Below are 17748 nucleotides of genomic sequence, written 5' to 3'. Positions count from 1 at the left end.
AAATGCCTGCAGGTCTGCTCCAGGCTTGTAGGTCAGTGACTTGTTGTTGAGATTGACTATTAACCCCTTAACGACACGCGTCGTACAGGGTACGTCTTGCACAAACTGGTCTTTAAAGACCAGCGACGTACCCTGTACAACGTTGGGGTTGAAAGCGGCTGGAAGCGATCCTGATCGTTTCCAGACGCTTTCCAGTTATTGCAGTGATGCCTCGATATCGAGGCATCACTGCAATAACATTTTACCCCATCCGATGCAGAGAGACAATTTTTAAGTGCAGTAGTGGGCGGGATCGTGGGCGGATCAGCTAGGGGGCGCGCACGAACGCGCGCGTGCACGGGGCAGGCGGGCGGGTGCGTGCACGGGGAGGGAGCGGGTGGGAACCATTACACTATCGAACAGTTAGTTAAAATTTAGAGGGACTGAGGGGGAATAAATATTTATTTTAAATAATCTAAGTGATCTGGGAGGGGGTGGGGGTTTAGTCTTTAGGGGGGGGAAGCTACACTACAGAAAAGTGGGGAAAAAATTAAAAATATATATTTTTTTGTAAACTGGGTACTGGCAGACAGCTGCCAGTACCCAAGATGGCGCCCAATAATGTAGAGGGGGAGGGTTAGAGAGCTGTTTGGGGGGGATCAGGGAGGTTTGGGGCTAAGGGGGATCCCACACAGCAGCATATGTAAATATGCTTAAAAAAATTAAAATAAAGATACCTTTTATTTTAGTACTGGCAGACTTTCTGCCAGTACTTAAGATGACGGGGACAATTCTGGGGTGGGAAGAGAGCTGTTTGGGAGGGATCAAGGGGTCTGATGTGTCAGGTGGGAGGCTGATCTCTATACTAAAGCTAAAATTAACCCTGCAAGCTCCCTACAAGATCCCTAATTAACCCCTTCACTGCTAGATATAATACACGTGTGATGTGCATCGGCATTTAGCAGCCTTCTAATTACCAAAAAGCATCGCCAAAGCCATATATGTCTGCTATTTCTAAACAAAGGGGATCCCAGAGAAGCATTTACAACCATTTGTGCCATAATTGCACAAGCTGTTTGTAAATAATTTCAGTGAGAAACCTAAAATTGCTAAAAAATTTAAGTTTTTTTTAAATTTGATCGCATTTGGCGGTGAAATGGTGGCATTAAATATACCAAAATGGGCCTAGATCAATACTTTGGGTTGTCTACTACACTACACTAAAGCTAAAATTAACTCTACAAGCTCCCTACATGCTCCCTAATTAACCTCTTCACTGCTGGGCATAAAACACGTGTGGTGCGCAGTGGCATTTAGCAGCCTTCTAATTACCAAAAAGCAACGCCAAAGCCATATAAGTCTGCTATTTCTGAACAAAGGGGATCCCAGAGAAGCATTTACAACCATTTATGCCATAATTGCAGAAGTTGTTTGTAAATAATTTCTGTGAGAAACCTAAAGTTTGTGAAAAAGTGAAAAAAAAAATTATTTGATCGCATTTGGCGGTGAAATGGTGGCATGAAATATACCAAAATGGGCCTAGATCAATACTTTGGGTTGTCTTCTAACAAAAAATATATACATGTCAAGGGATATTCAGGGATTCCTGACAGATATCAGGGTTCCAATGTAACTAGCGCTCATTTTGAAAAAAAGTGGTTTGGAAATAGCAAAGTGCTACTTGTATTTATGGCCCTATAACTTGCAAAAAAAGCAAAGAACATGTTAACATTGGGTATTTCTAAACTCAGAACAAAATTTAGAAACTATTTAGCATGGTTTGTTTTTGGTGGCTGTAGATGTGTAACAGATTTTGGGGGTCTAAGTTAGAAAAAGTGTGTTTTTTTCCCATTTGTTCCTAATATTTTATAATAATTTTAATAGTAAATGATAAGATATGATGAAAATAATGGTATCTTTAGAAAGTCCATTTAGTGGCGAGAAAAACGGTATATAATATGTGTGGGTACAGTAAATGAGTAAGAGGAAAATTACAGCTAAACACAAACACCGCAGAAATTTAAAAATAGCCCTGGTCCTTAAGGGAAAGAAATTGAAAAATGGCCTTGGTCCTTAAGGGGTTAAGGATACCGGGAAGCCCCATCGATATGGGATCTTGCGGTTTCTCAGCTGTACTGTGATAGGTGCCAGGTCACATCTCTTCTGCAGCGTGGTTGGTGAAAGGTCTGAGAACAGCTGTAATTCTGTGCCTGCATGTTGGATAGGACCTTGGCCCTTGCACAGCGTAAAAGTTCCTCTTTATCTTTGAAATTAAGAAATTTTATTATGACGTCTCAAGGGGGCGCCTTAGGAGGGGGCCTCGGTCTCAAAGGTCTATGAGCACGTTCCAGTATAACCTCAGCTGAGTATGGTGTTCCTTTAATCGTGCTGAATAAACTTTGTAAGTAGCCCTCTATCGCTGGGGGGGGGGGGGGGGTGTGAACCGATTCAGGAACCCCTCTGACTCTCAGATTGTTTCGGCGGCCAAGCTCCGCCCCCCAATTATACATGTCTTACCTCTGTGATTACCTTGTATCTAAGCCTTAGTAGACTGCCCCCTTATTTCAGTTCTTTTGACAGACTTGCAGTTTAGCCAATCAGAGTTGTCTCCATGGTAAATTCACGTGCATGAGCTCAATGTTATCTATATAAAACACGTAAACTAAAGCCTTCTAGTGGTGAAAAACTATCAAAATGCATTTAGATTAGAGGCGGCCTTCAAGGGCTAAGAAATTATCATATAAACCTCCTAGGTTTAGCTTTCAACTAAGAATACCAAGAGAACAAAGCAAAATTGGTGATAAAAGTAAATTGGAAAGTTGTTTAAAATTACATGCCCTATTTGAAACATGAAAAAAAAAAAAAAATTTTGACTTGACTGTCCCTTTAACCGTTTGAGTGCTAATGACGGCTCTGAGCCGTCATGAGCACTCTCCCACCTTGAGGGAGATCTGGGTGCTCCTAACAGCTCCTACCCCGGCGTGATGCACGGTGACGTCACGCGCAATAACGTGATGACGTCACCGCGCAACTTTATTTATACTTAACAATGTTAAGTATAGGAGGAGGGGGCATGCTGCTTAGAAGCCTGTATCTCAGGCATCTAAGCAGCTACAGACCCCCAAGACCCACGGTTGGAAAGGGAATCACCTAACCTTTCCAACAGTGTAAGTCTTGGGGGTCTGTAAAAACAATAAAAAAAAAGTTAAAAAATGTTTTTTCAAAAATTAAATAAATTTAAAAAACCTTAGAAAATATTAGCACCCAGGTGGGAAAGTGCTTAGCACTCAAAGGGTTAATATCCCTTTTTGCCACCTTTACTCAATTACTCCTTACCCCTCACCACCTTTATTGCTCATTAGCCCATCTCTCTTAACCTCACCTTACTTTTGTATTCATGAACTTCACACATTCCTAAAGACTCTCTCTCCCCCTTGCAACTCATCACCAAAACAGTCTCATTACTGCAAATCCGCATCTCATCTCATGTCACTCTCCCTCTTGCTCATACTAGCTGCTGGCGACATCTCCCCTAATCCTGGTCCCTCACAACTTCCATGCCCTGCACACCCATGTGTGCCCTTCAATAGACTTCAAAAACAAAACTCTGGTAACCTTAAAGGGCCACTGTAAGTAAATATTTTCTATGCCTGTTACTAACTAACTACCCCAAATACGCTTTTTATCAATAGCATTTCATTAACATATCTCTACCGTATATCAGAAATCTTGTCTGCAAATTTAATTGTTTTCCAAACCCACTCCGTGGGTATCCTTTGCTCTGTACCAATCCGTTTACAATACCTAGGTTTCAAAATGGCGCTTTAAACACAAAGTTATTGGTTTAAGTATTTTGAACATGCAGTGCTGAAAATAGTGGGCAGGATAACGTGACATCATCAGCGAATAAAAGATATAACTTTTAGAACGTTATGAAACTTCGTTTTGGAGAAAATATAGGTCAGTAGGTTTTAATTAATGTTTATTAACTTTAATATGTTAGTTGTTTAGCTTAAAAATTATAACAGAAAGTAATCCTTTAATCTTATTCCTCTTGCATCTAAAGCCATCTCCCCCTTCACTTGTGCACTACGGAACTCTTGCTCTGTTTGCAACAAACTCACTTCTATCCATGACCTCTTTATCTCCCACTCTCTCAATCTTCTGGCTCTCACAGAAACCTGGCTCTCTCCTTCAGACACTGCTTCCTCTGCTGCACTGTCACACGGGGGTCTCCACTTCAGCCACACTCCTAGGTCTGACAATAGACAAGGAGGTGGTGTTGGTATTTTACTTTCCTCTCGTTGCACCTTTCAACAAATACAGCCCTTCTCTTCCCTCTTTTCTTCATTCGAAACACACGATTCGCTTATTCTCTCCCCTCTCTACATGCGTTGCAGTCATATACCGCCCCCCTGGCTCCACAACTCTATTTCTAGATCACTTTGCCTCCTGGCTACCTTACTTCTTTTCCTCGGATACCCCTGCCCTCATTCTCGGCGACTTCAACCTTCCTGTTGACATTGCCTCCTCTGCAAAACAACTTCTGCAACTCACTTCCTCTCTCGCCCTGTCACAATGGACTGACTCTCCCACTCACAAAGATGGTCACTCCCTTGATCTGATTTTCAGTTATCGATGCACTATCTCGAACTTCACAAACGCACCTTTTCCTCTTTCTGACCACCACCTCCTAACTTGTACCATCCCCTCCCTCCCTACAACTCTCCCTCCTTCTACCCCTCACACTGAACTTCACAGAAGAATCAAGTCATTAGATCAGCAACAGCTTGCTAGCTCTCTCAAACCTCTTCTCTCTTCCATCCCCTCCTTTTCCTGTCCTGATGAATCCATCTGCCACTATAACTCCACCCTTACATCGGTCCTTGATAACCTGGCCCCACCTACCATGGCTTGGAAAACATACACTCATCCTCAGCCCTGGCATACTCCTCTGACACGGTACCTACACAGATGTTCCCGTACTGCTGAGCGAGTGAGCGACACTGGAGAAAATCTCGGAGTTCTGCTGACTTTCTTCACTATAAGTTCATCTTGAACTCCTACTATTCTGCCCTTAGTCTATATAAGCAACATTACTTCTCTACTCTTATCTCTACTCTTTCTTCAAACCCAAAACGTCTGTTCTCCACATTCAATACTCTTCTCCGCCCACCCCCACCTCAACTTTTCTCTCAGCCCAAGATTTTGCCAGCTACTTCAACAAAATCGACTCAATCAGAAATGAAATCAGCTCTCAACATACTACCGGTCTCCCACCCCCTCAAAAGGTCACATTCATCCAAAACCCACATAGCCATAAATTTTGCTTTTTTGCCCCTGCTACAGAGGATGAAGTTTCTGCCCTTATACTATCCTCTCACCTCACTACCCGTCCCCTCCCTCTCTTCTACCCTTATCCCTATACTCACACACATCTTCAACCTCTCCCTCAGCACTGGTATAGTTCCCACATCTCTTAAATATGCATTAGTCACACCTATCCTCAAAAAAACCTTCTCTCGATCCAACTTCCCCATCCAATTACCGCCCTATTTCCCTACTACCTCTTGCCTCAAAGCTTCTTGAAAAGCTAGTATATGCACGTCTATCCCATTTTCTTAATTAAACTCCCTCCTTGACCCATTGCAATCTGGATTTTGCCCCCTTCACTCAACAGAGACAGCAATTGTTAAGGTTACCAACAAACTACTTACAGCAAAATCAAAAGGCCACTTCTCTCTACTTATCCTCCTTGATCTGTCTGCAGCCTTTCATACTGTCGACCACCCTCTTTTGATCTATACCCTCCAATCCTTCGGCATCTGTGACACAGTTCTCTCTTGGTTCTCTTCCTATCTGTCTAACCGTATCTTTAGTGTAGCCTTCTCTGGGGTATCCTCTGCCCCGTTACCTCTTTCTGTTGGGGTCCCGCAAGGCTCTGTCCTTGGTCCCCTTCTCTTCTCAATCTACACGTCCTCACTAGGTTCCTTAATAAAGTCCCACAGGTTTCATTATCATCTGTATGCCGACGATACTCAAATCTACCTCTATGCACTAGAACTATCTCTTTCCTTGCTAACCCGTGTCACTAACTGTCTCTCTCATATCTGTCCTCTCACTACCTCAAGCTAAATCTCTCCAAAACTGAGCTCCTTATTTTCCCCCCTTCTTCCAAAATCTTCACCCCCCATGTCTCTAAAACTGTTGACAACTCCATCATTACCCCAACCTCACATGCCCAATGTCTTGGGGTCACACTTGACTCAGATCTTTCTTCACTCCTCACATTCAGTCCTTGGCTAAAGCCTGCTGCTTCCACCTTAAAAACATCGCTAAAATTAGACATTTCCTTACACAAGACATAACAAAGATTTTAATTCACTCTCTCATCCTTTCCCGCCTCGACTACTGCAACTCTATCCTCTCTGGTCTCCCTAGCTGCCGCCTAGCTCATTTAAAATCCATAATGAATGCCTTTGCCAGGCTCATCTTCCTTGCACGTTGCTCTTCATCAGCCGAACCTCTCTGCCAATCCCTTCACTGGCTTCCCTCTTGCCTCCAGGATTAAACACATAATTCTCACTCTGACACACAAAGCCCTCCCCCTACATACATCTCAGACCTTGTCTCCAGATACTCTCCCTCCCGTCCCCTTCGCTCCGCTCATGATCTCCTCCTCTCTTGTTACCTCCTCAGATTCCAGTCTACAAGATTTCTCAAGACTGGCTCTCATTTTATTTAACTCTCTGCTTCGCTCCACAAGAATCTCCCCTAGTTTTAAAAGCTTCAAGTGCTCCCTGAAGACTTTACTATTCAGGGACGCTTACAACCTACAGTAACCTTCCTATCTCCACTGCTACCCCCTAAAGCCCCATAGCATGTAAGCCTATGAGCCCAGCTGTTTGTAGTTCACCTTCAAAAGAGCAGACTACAACAGTGCAACTCTCAGCAGGACCCTCTCTCCCCATTTGATCCCTGCAATCATTTTTTATATACCACCCATGTTCATAGCGCTGCAGAACCTGTTGGCGCTCTACAAATACCTGATAATAATAATTAGACTCCAATATATATTTTAAAGTACTGCTTTGTATTTTTCTTTCTCAATAAAGCTGGTTTAAAAATATCTGCATCTAATTCTTTAAGGTTAGGTTTATTAATTTATCAAACATAATTTTAATGTGACTTGTTATAACTGTATATTAAAGGTACCGTAGCTCTTTGAAATTAAACTACATTACTCATCATGCCTTACATATACAAACTACACCTCTGATTGGCTGAAATGCAAAGTCTGTCAAAAGAACTGAAATATGGGGCAGTCTGCAGAGGCGTAGATACAAGTGCATCTGGCATTACAAGTGGAAAAATAATTTTACAGTATACTCTACCTTTAAGCTCAATATATTATTGTTATTGTGGCCTGCTACCAATCACCTTATCTATCATAACGCAGTCCCATTAAAAAAAAGGGATCATGAACGTAAAACAGCTTCATCGTAAAACAATTTTAACTGAGCACAGACAACGAAGCCTACCAGTGTGAAGGCTTAACATGCCGCTTAATCGCATAGTTATGACGTCACGTCAGTGCCCTTTTCAAACATGGAGTTATAGTTGTATCAGGTGGCGTAATTTCCGAAGTACAAGTCCCTTTTTCCGGTGTCATGGCGATGCTGGCAGAGCGTGAGTCTGGGACTGAAGTATTTATTTATGGTTTCTTCTAGTGGCTGTGATTTGTTGGACCGGCACCGAGGCTCGCTGTGTTTAATGACACGCTGGCTTCCCGGTTCGCAAGACTGTGGTAGTGATTCTGCACGTGTCACTCATAGCTGCAAACTTACTGTGGTGTAAACTGATTCTATTCCATGAATGGTCCCTGACAAAGGCTCTTTATGTTGTTGCTACTGGTGACTTTAGTGTGATTATAACATATCAATAAAATGTTACTAAATGTTGGTTCCTGGTTAGTTTGGATGTTATCATTCGGCCTTCTTCTGCCCTTATAAAGAATGGTTTTATACTTCATAATAATCTATAGGGTGCTGGGTACATTGTGATGGTTTTAATACATGATACAGAGTTACTATAAAGTAATATTTTTGGCACTTGACAACGTTTCTTAGTATTAATTTAAACGTTTGGATATTGTAGACTGTTCTTTTTCTTGCAAACATTAAATAAAGTCAGGTTCAATTTGTAAAAATGTAAATGTTTTGTTGCTGTCCTTGTCTATTTTTTTTGCTTCCCTTTAAAGCTAATGCATCCTTAAATATCATAGAATAAACAACAACGTTAAGGAAAACGCAATTCAGTTTGTACTCTTATTTTAAGGTTATCATAGCAAGGGAGATCCTGGAATCAGAGAGCATTTTACTTATAACCCCTAATATTAGTTTTATTATTTTCTGCATTTATCTACAAACAATTAAATTAGGAGCCAGCATGCAGATGGAGGTTCTGACGATATATATATATATATATAAACACTGATACACATATGCCATGAAATTCCAACCAGACTTAACACTGATACACATATGCCATGAAATTCCAACCAGTCCACAAGTCCTGACTTTTTTTCTATCTTTAAAAGGACAGTGTATTGTAATTTGTCCCCTTCTAAGTTGTTCCCAGGGATTGAATTAAATTGTTTACAGATAACCACTTTACCTTCGTTTTAGCATTTGAAATAGCTACTTTTGCCTGTGGTATCTCAACCAATATTGAAAATTTCTATAGTTTAGTATTGGCTATAGACAGAAGAACAAATTACACTCCCAGTGAGGGGTAGGGTGGCTAAGTAATAACATGGTTACTGTATTTTTAATTGCTCTATTTAAAGGGACAGTATACTGAAATATAGTTTTTCGCTTAATGTGTTTATAATTGCTTTTTTTACCAACTGCAGAGAAAAAATGTATGAAAAATAGATTTGTATGTTTTTTTTGTGTATATTAAAGCTCTGATTTTGTCTTTTGAAGCCACAACCTAATAAAATGGGGTGAGCTTGTAGGTATAATCAGATCTCATTACTGTATCACATTGTGTACATATACCTGCTTCTTTATCTTATATCTGTCCATAAAACAATCACCAGTACTTGGAGAGAACAATGGAAAATCAACATTGTATTACCTTATCTCTGCTATAGCCCACTGGGAGTGTAATTTCTTCTGCTGGCTGTGTTTACAAAGCTTATCTATAGCTGGGACCTGCGGCCACAAACTTTCAGAATAGGTGGGGATACCACATGCTAAATCAACTATTTCAAATGCCAATATAAGGGTAAAGGAGCTACTTGTAAATATTTAATACACTCCAGCAGGTAAAGTGGATCATTGGGAACAAATTAAAGGGGAGACATTTTTTGAGTAAACTGTCCCTTTAAGTATTGGGTGTTTGTATACAGACAGATAAAATAAGGAAGTATGTGGGTAGAAAGTGATAAAAATACAGATTTCTGATTTCCCCAATTTAATGGGTTGTGGAGTCAAAGAACAAAAACAGCTGTTTTATGTACAAATTTAAACCTAAATGATCAACATTACATACATTCTACTCTGCTACTGGTATAAGTAGTTGGAAACACATCAAGGAAAAAACAATTTTATAGTACACTGTCAGTGTTACTGTCCCTGACTGGATATTTTATATATATATATATATACTGTACAGTGCTATACAGAAAAAGAATCACTTTTTTTTTAAAAAAGAAATGTGATTTTATTAAAATATGTTTTAAACCTAGAGTTTGCATAAAAAATGCATTTAACTGTTCACAACAGCGACATGTCCCCCTTGTAGTTTGCACTGCGGACTTAAAGGGACACTGTACCCAAAAATTTTCTTTTGTGATTCAGATTGAGCATGAAATTTTAAGCAACTTTCTAATTTACTCCTATTATCAAATTAAAAAGAGCCCCGCCAGTCCGCCACCTACCATGTCTGTGCACACCTCAGGACTTCAGCAACAAAGCATGAGGCATGTAAAATGGTGGCTGTAGAGCTACGTTCTATAACTCTGATGTGATGCTTCCTCCTGATATGCCCCCCTGGAGGAGTGATTAGTGCTGCTACTGGGCTGGCTGGAGCTTTTGTGTGACTGACATGAAATTTTAACCCTTTCATGCCCGGCACAAGTGTTTTAACATCAGAACAAAATTCAGAAAGTGCACAGTAGTTTACCCCTCACTGTTTTTAAAGGTAATTGTCTGCTCTTTCAAACTGTGTGTCTTGGGAGGGGAGGGGGTGTAAAGTACAATTAAAATACAAAATAAACATGCCCCCCTTTTTTAAACCACAGAAGCCCCTATATTGGTTTTAATAGCCTGGTAAACACTATGGATAATAGTGATCCCCTGTCATGAATAAATGTGCATATATTTGCATAGAGGCTCATGGGAGGCCCTATATGAAAATCAAAGTTGCATAACTATACCGAAAAGGCCCTTTATTTATATGAGGATAAACCCCTTCTTCCTTTTGACTATAAAGTTTAGAAAAAACCCACATACTATTGTTTGCAGCCTTATTTATTAAAATGTTAATAAAAATATAATTTTTTCACACATTTTGTTGCACCGTTATCAGATCATGATATATTCATAATATAACAGTGTGAACCTGTTTGGTCTGCTGAGAAATACAATATATAATATTTTTGGTTTCTCACTGAGTGACAAATGGCCTAAAGCGGGGATTAAAAATACAGTTTTGGGGGCGTGTCCAAGCAGCGGTTCTGACCGGCCGCATTTTTCTTGAGCTCCAGGTGATAGAGTGATAATCCGCTGGTTATCATTACCATTTTACAGCACTTACTACAAATTACAACTGGCTTTGTAATTGCTTACATATACTACCTAATTTAATCTTCTACTCGGCTGTGTTTATGAACTGGGAGCCGGAATTGGATGTCTGAGGCCTGGTGCGGCGGCACTTTAGCAGGCAACGCTACCCCCCTGGGAGACTGGGGTTACTTGATCGGAGCTGGACACAGTTAGGAGATAAATCAGCTAGCTGACACTGCGTGGACATAGGTCACCGAACTATATTTCAGCACGCCCTATTGCACGTACGCAGTGTCGGAGCAGCTAACGACAGTTAATGGCAGCCATGTGGTGCGACAACTCATCTGACAATATGGATAACTCCTTCAAAAAATTAGAGGACATGCTTCAAGCCTTGATCGACATAGCGCCTTCAGAAATGGATATACAGGCGCTGGCAGACAAAATTTGGCAGCCAAGAAACAGCGACATACCATTGACACCTCGGCTAGTAGGCAAGATAGAAGTGCAGTCACCATCAGAAGAGAGTGCGGCCCAACGTATACCAGGAGCGGCATCAGCGCCAGCACATAAGCTTAGCAGTGGAGAGGAGCATGTCCGGCGGCTGAACAAAATCGCATACCCGTTGTACCCTCTAATAAAGATAAAGGGAAGAAGCAACGTTAAGTATTCTAAAATGGCGCTTACAGTTGAATTGAATCAACACACGGTCATGACACCCTCTGAAGCCATGACAAATGATACAGTGAAGAAAAGTTCCACACTGACATACCCGGTCTCAGCATTAAAGTTCCTCAAACGACCGCAATGGTCGCCGAGAGGGGATCCTCATATTGCTCAGCTCCAGGAACATGAAGGGGACTATTGGAAGATGAAAATAGAGACTTTAAAAATTTGTGCAGATATCTCTCCACAGGTTAACAACTTTGATCTCAAGCGGCAAGCTAACTTATCTAATATATTGCATACCCAAACTACAATAGATGGACTACCTAAGACTCACACGCCATACATGGTAAAGAACCCTGATAAGCTTCTACAATGCATGGACGCTGGTTTGCTAGTCCAGGGCGACTCAGTGGAGAACGTTTTGCGAGAGAAAATAACCAAGATCAAGCTTTTCTCAGGCGGATAGTGTATAGTTAATGGGCTTTGTCTGCTCTGATCTCAGTCAGTACAAAAGACTCACTGCTACCTCCGTTTTCAGGTTTTATTTAGGGTCTTGCATATAGCATGAAATAATGTTTGATAATGTTATTGTTGGTTTAGTGTTTGGAGTTCTTGATTTTACTAAAGTTTTTGCACTCTTTAACAACACAAGCCTTGCAGCGTTGCTGATATACTTCTAACATATGAAATATTGCTTTCTCCTCGAACGGCATGCAAGCTTCTATACTGTTTAGTCTAGGTTAGATTTATCCTATTGATAATCTCTCTCGTCCCCAATACCTATAAGGTTAATAAATATAGGCTAATAGAAATGCTCAAACTGGGTATCCCACTTTACTGCTACATTGGTGACCAAAACTTTTACTGTCATGATATGTAATAACTAGGACACATGTCACGCAGCATATATAAAATGGAGATATCTGGGACATTGGCTGAGTATTTTAGCACTAGAAAAGCTCAAATATAAAAGTTTTGCTCTGTGACTAGAATGTTATAGTGTATACACATGGGAATTTGGAGTGATCTGGAGGGCACTGTATTTAATATATACTGGCTATTTTAAATCTTTCATACACAAACCCATTATAGTTCTTAACACATAATAGAGGGGTGGAGAAAAGCTTACTATTCAGGTAATAATTTTGGCAGCCGTTATCACCCCGAATGTTTATAAAGCTACATAGCAAGATGCCTTCGTTCTTTTTTTACACTTGATAGATAGCTGTGGGCTTTGGGGGTTGGAGGGGTCCCCCCGGGCAACACATAACTTTCTCTATACGGAAGGCGGGCCTTCAGACTTCAGGATAGGCCAAATAAGTTGGCGGCGAGGAGATAACAACATAGTCTTGACCAGTGGTCTACGGCCGGGACCACGGGAGAGATATAACTATCACAGCATGCCGCAATAAGGTCATCTCTGTCATTCTTAGATACATACATGAATAATTAGCATATCTATCCATCTAAAGTTATCACCATTTTAGCTTCCCTTGTGGGTGTGGAAATTCAGTTTGTGCCTCCGGTATGAATCTAAAGATTATCTAACATGTTTTTGAATATGTATTAATTGTAGCTGTTTACTTACTGTTATTTCTTTACAATAGAGAGTTGAACTACTATACATTATAATTGTTCTATGGTAAATGATCGTGTCGTTATGCTTTGTAATATACTGTGTTTGGCTCCGATCCCAGCATCTGGTTTATAATCTGCTTCTAACATGTCTGTAATGTTTTCATTTTAGCAGGATGCTGACTTTTTTTTTTTTTTTTTGACAATATAACATCCCCTGGACTTTGTCATTATCACTTGGAAAGGTCCAAAAGTGACCCATTATGTCAAACTGGGGAAGAAAATCGAGGACTATAATTTTATATATTTACTTTTGCAAAGACTTAAGAATGCTATTCTATATTATGTCTATATATATATATTGTATGTCTACTGTCCTCAATAAAAATATTTAAAAAAAAAAAAAAACAGTTTTGCATGGAGGTGGAAATGGTTTAACGGTTAAAGGGACACTGAACCCAATTTTTTTTCTTTCATGATTCAGATAGAGCATGCAATTTTAATCAACTTTCTAATTTACTCCTATTAATTTTTCTTTGTTCTCTTGCTATCTTTATTTTAAAAGCAGAAATGTAAAAATTAGCAGCCAGCACATTTTAGGTTCAGCACCATGGATAGTGCGTGCTTATTGGAGGCTTACATTTACCCACCAATAAGCAAGCATAACCCAGGTTCTCAATCAAAAATGGGCCGGCTCCTATTCATCACATTCCTGCTTTTTAAATAAATATAGCAAGAGAACAAAGAAAAATTGTTAATAGGAGTAAATTAGAAAGTTGCTTAAAATTGCATGCTCTCTCTGAATCATGGAAGAAAAACTATTTGGTTTAGTGTCCCTTTAAAAAGAAAGCCAATTCATTTTTTTAAATTTTATTTTATTTATTTTTATTTAAAGTTGCAGCCTCATGCTATTTTTGATTTTTCATAGCTTCAAATCATGATTATTTGCACAGCCCTAAAATATATACAAACACACAAATCTATTTAATAAATATACATGTGTCTGTAGGATATTACAAAAGTTAGTAGCCGTGGGTGTCTCAAGTTATCTGATGTGATATATAAACACCATTTTCTTGCTTTTGAGCAAAATCTATCTCAATGTTTGGTATAAATATGTGAAGCACTGATGCTAACAAACCCCTTCAGCTCTAATCATCAAGGAAACAAGAGGAATATGGGAAATAAATTATAACCAGAACACGTACTGGATTTGCTTTACCCGTTGTTTATAAACTCTGCTTGATGTTTATAAAGCAGAGTATGGGAACATATTGAATGTGTAGAGCAACAGAACATGTAATTTTAGGCAACTTTATAATTTACTCCTATTATAATTTTTTTTTCGTTCTCTTGCTATCTTTATTTAAAAAAACAGGAATATGATGCATGGGAGCCAGCACATTTTTGGTTGAGAACCTGGGTTATGCTTGCTTATTGGTGGGTAAATGTAAGCCACCAATAAGCAAGCGCTATCCATGGTGCTGAACCTAAAATTGGGCTGCTAAGATTTACATTCCTGCTTTTTAAATAAAGATGGCAAGAGAACGAAGAAAAATTGATAATAGGAGTAAATTAGAAAGTTGCTTAAAATTGCATGGTCTATCTGAATCATTAAAGAAGAAATGTGGGTTTAGTGTCCCTTTAAAGGGGACAGCAAAGTCAAAATAACACTTTCATGGTTTAGAGAGAACAACTTTCTATTTCACTTGTTATCTAATTTGCTTCCTTCTCTTGTTAGCCTTTATTGAATCAGATGTGTTCAGCTAGCTCCCAGTTGAGTTGTGCATTGCTGCTCCTTCAACAAAGGATAATGAAAATTAGATAATAGAAGTAAATTGGAAAGTTGTTTAAAATCGTATGTTTCTGAATCATGAAATAAAAATGTTCATAGTTCATACCCCTTTTAATAAAGGATTTCTGTTTGTGGCTCTCCTTTGTTGTTTAAAGCAGGACACAGCCCGTGATCGGTGACTATGTGTGTATGCCTCTGCTGAGTGGCTCTTGTATAAGTGGTTCCTGAGCACTTTTCTAGCCCGTTCACAGGACTTAAAGACATCATTTGCAACACACGTTAGTTTAATAATAAAATTATTATTATAGTAGAATGTCTCCAAGTAAAGGCAATGAGCTTATTTTTTTAACATGATACGTGTCAGGGTAGGGTCAGTTATGTTTTCTAAGCTACCCTCTGGCTTCTGAATATTCATCAGCCCTAAATGTTTTTTTTTTTTTTTTTTTAATTTCCAAAGTTAAATTATTGATACTTGTACCTTTAGCGTTACCTTCTCTGGCTCATCATATGACCCTTAACCACTTCCTATTTTTACATAAATGCAACAAATGTTGCACACAAAGGAAAGAGCCTACCTCTTGTATTAAAGGGTTATAAATCTTTGCACAGTTGTACCTTAATAAAATACATTATTATAAGAACTTTTATATATGTAATCAAATAAAACATTTTTGTATAAAAATGAAACCACCTACATACCTTTTTAAATATTTAGTTTAATTTTCATAAAAGGAGTGGTAATGGCAGCCCATAAAAGGAGGTATAGGTTATGTAAATTTTGCTACCGCCCCCCAGCCAATGGTGAAGCGGCTGGGCCCGTTACTTTCAACATTCTTATTATGTCATTTAAGTCTGCTTCGCATGCGCACTTGCTTCATGTGGTAATCGCATGCGTACTGTCAGAAACGCTCAGCGGCCATATTTGGATTTCCTGTTCATCGCATACATATGGGATTTAATATCCTTGTTAGTCTAGGGGTACTTTGTACACTTACCACAGCTCCTTCCTTTACAACATTCACTGTCCCTGTAACTTCAGCGCTCTGGTGCGCCACTCCCTCCAGCATTGACGTCACGATCCACGTGTCCGCCCTGCATCTGGCACTTGGATCATGACACGTCACAGGAGAGAGGATAACGGGGATGCGTCTGCGCATGTGTTGGCCATAAAATCATTTTAATGCGCATGCGGGCTGCTATAATGTTTCTACCTAGGTAGAACATTATTATAGGGCCCGCATAATGAGTCTAAAAATGGGTTTGTCACAATAATATTTTTCAAAACAAAATTACAAGGAAAGGACATAAAAACCTTTAACAGGTACCAATTACAAATACCTTTATTATATAGAGACGTTTTTTAAAGAGTTTAATAAAAAAAAATTGGGTTTCCTATCCCTTTTAAATGAAGTGGAGAATTCAGTATCTCACATACAAATGTTGATCATGCATAAAAAATAACTTTATTAATTCACATAGAAAAATAGAGCCAGGCAGGCTATGTACACGCGCACACACAAATTAAAATTAGCTTGAATCCAGAATGGACAATTAGGAGTTAATCTCCACAGTCAGATTAATAATAATTAAATTAGCGTAGTAATTATAATACGCTTATGCTCACAAGTACCGAAAATATAAAGGCTACTATTGAAGAGCACGCTCATAAGCAAACACAGCTCTGTCTTAAAAAAAACTCCTATAGTGGGAGTTTAAATTCATTCTACCTGACTGATAGATTATAGAGACATAAAGCCATTCTGGTAAGCGGTTAAAAATGAGGGACTAAGCCCCCTAATGCGTGTTTCACAAACGCTTCCTCAGAGGGGAACCACAAGTTTTTGTCCTTGGTCCCCATCTCTTCTCAATTTATACATCATCCTTAGGTTACTTAAAGGGACAGTCAAGTAAAAAAAAAACTTTCATGTTTTAAATAGGGCATGCAATTTTAAACAACTTCCCAATTTACTTTTATCACTAATTTTGCTTTGTTCTCTTGGTATTCTTAGTTGAAAGCTAAAACTAGTAGGTTCATATACTAATTTCTTAGACCTTGAAGACTGCCTCTAATCTGAATACATTTTGACCACTAGAGGGCATTAGTTCACATGTTTCATATAGATAACATTGAGCTCATGCACGTAAAGTGACCTAGGAGTGAGCACCGATTGGCTAAACTGCATGTCTGTCAAAAGAACTGAAATAAGGGGGCAGTCAGCAGAAGCTTTAGATACAAGATAATTACAGAGGTAAAACAAGTATTATTATAACTGTGTTGGTTATGCAAAACTGGGGAATGGGTAACAACAATTCTGGTGTTGACTGTCCCTTTAATACAGTCCCATGGGTTTCAATATCCTTTGTATGCTGATGATACCCAAATCTACATCTCTGCACCAGACCTATTCCCTCGTGTCACTAACTGTCTTTATAATATTTCATCCTGGATGTCCTCTCACTACCTTAAAGGGACACTGAACCCAAATTTTTTTTTCTTTCGTGATTCAGATAGAGCATGGAATTTTAAGCAACTTTCTAATTTACTCCTATTATCTAATTTTCTTCATTTTCTTGGTATCTTTATTTGAAATGCAAGAATGTAAGTTTAGATGCCGGGCCATTTTTTGGTGAACACCCTGGGTTGTTCTTGCTGATTGGTGGATAAATTCATCCACCAATAAAAAAGTGCTGTCCAGAGTACTGAACTAATAAAAAAAGCTTAGATGCCTTTTTTTTCAAATAAAGATAGCAAGAGAATGAAGAAAAATTGATAAGAGTAAATTTGGGTTCAGTGTCCCTTTATGCTAAATCTCTCCAAAACTGAGCTTATTATTTTTTTCCCCCTTCTTCCAAAATCCCTACCCCCAACTTTCTCTAACTGTTAATAACAACATCATTACCCCAACCCCGCATGCCCGATGTCTTGAGGTCACACTT

General features: G+C 39.2%; 1 protein-coding gene across 1 annotated transcript in view; it reads left to right on the top strand.

Moving 5' to 3' along the window:
- The first annotated feature begins 7586 nt into the window (after positions 1-7586).
- The window catches only part of PINX1 (PIN2 (TERF1) interacting telomerase inhibitor 1), a 431187-nt gene continuing 421025 nt past the window's right edge, over positions 7587-17748 (top strand). Inside the window, exon 1 of the mRNA XM_053709538.1 lies at positions 7587-7668. Within this exon, the coding sequence (XP_053565513.1) occupies positions 7650-7668 (19 nt within the window). The 5' untranslated portion in view covers positions 7587-7649. The remainder of the gene's footprint in view (positions 7669-17748) is intronic.

The sequence above is a fragment of the Bombina bombina genome, chromosome 4 (assembly GCF_027579735.1).
Source record: "Bombina bombina isolate aBomBom1 chromosome 4, aBomBom1.pri, whole genome shotgun sequence".
In the NCBI taxonomy this organism is placed as follows: domain Eukaryota; kingdom Metazoa; phylum Chordata; class Amphibia; order Anura; family Bombinatoridae; genus Bombina; species Bombina bombina.
Note: the sequence above shows the minus strand (reverse complement) of the source record. Positions and strands in the feature narration are given on the sequence as shown.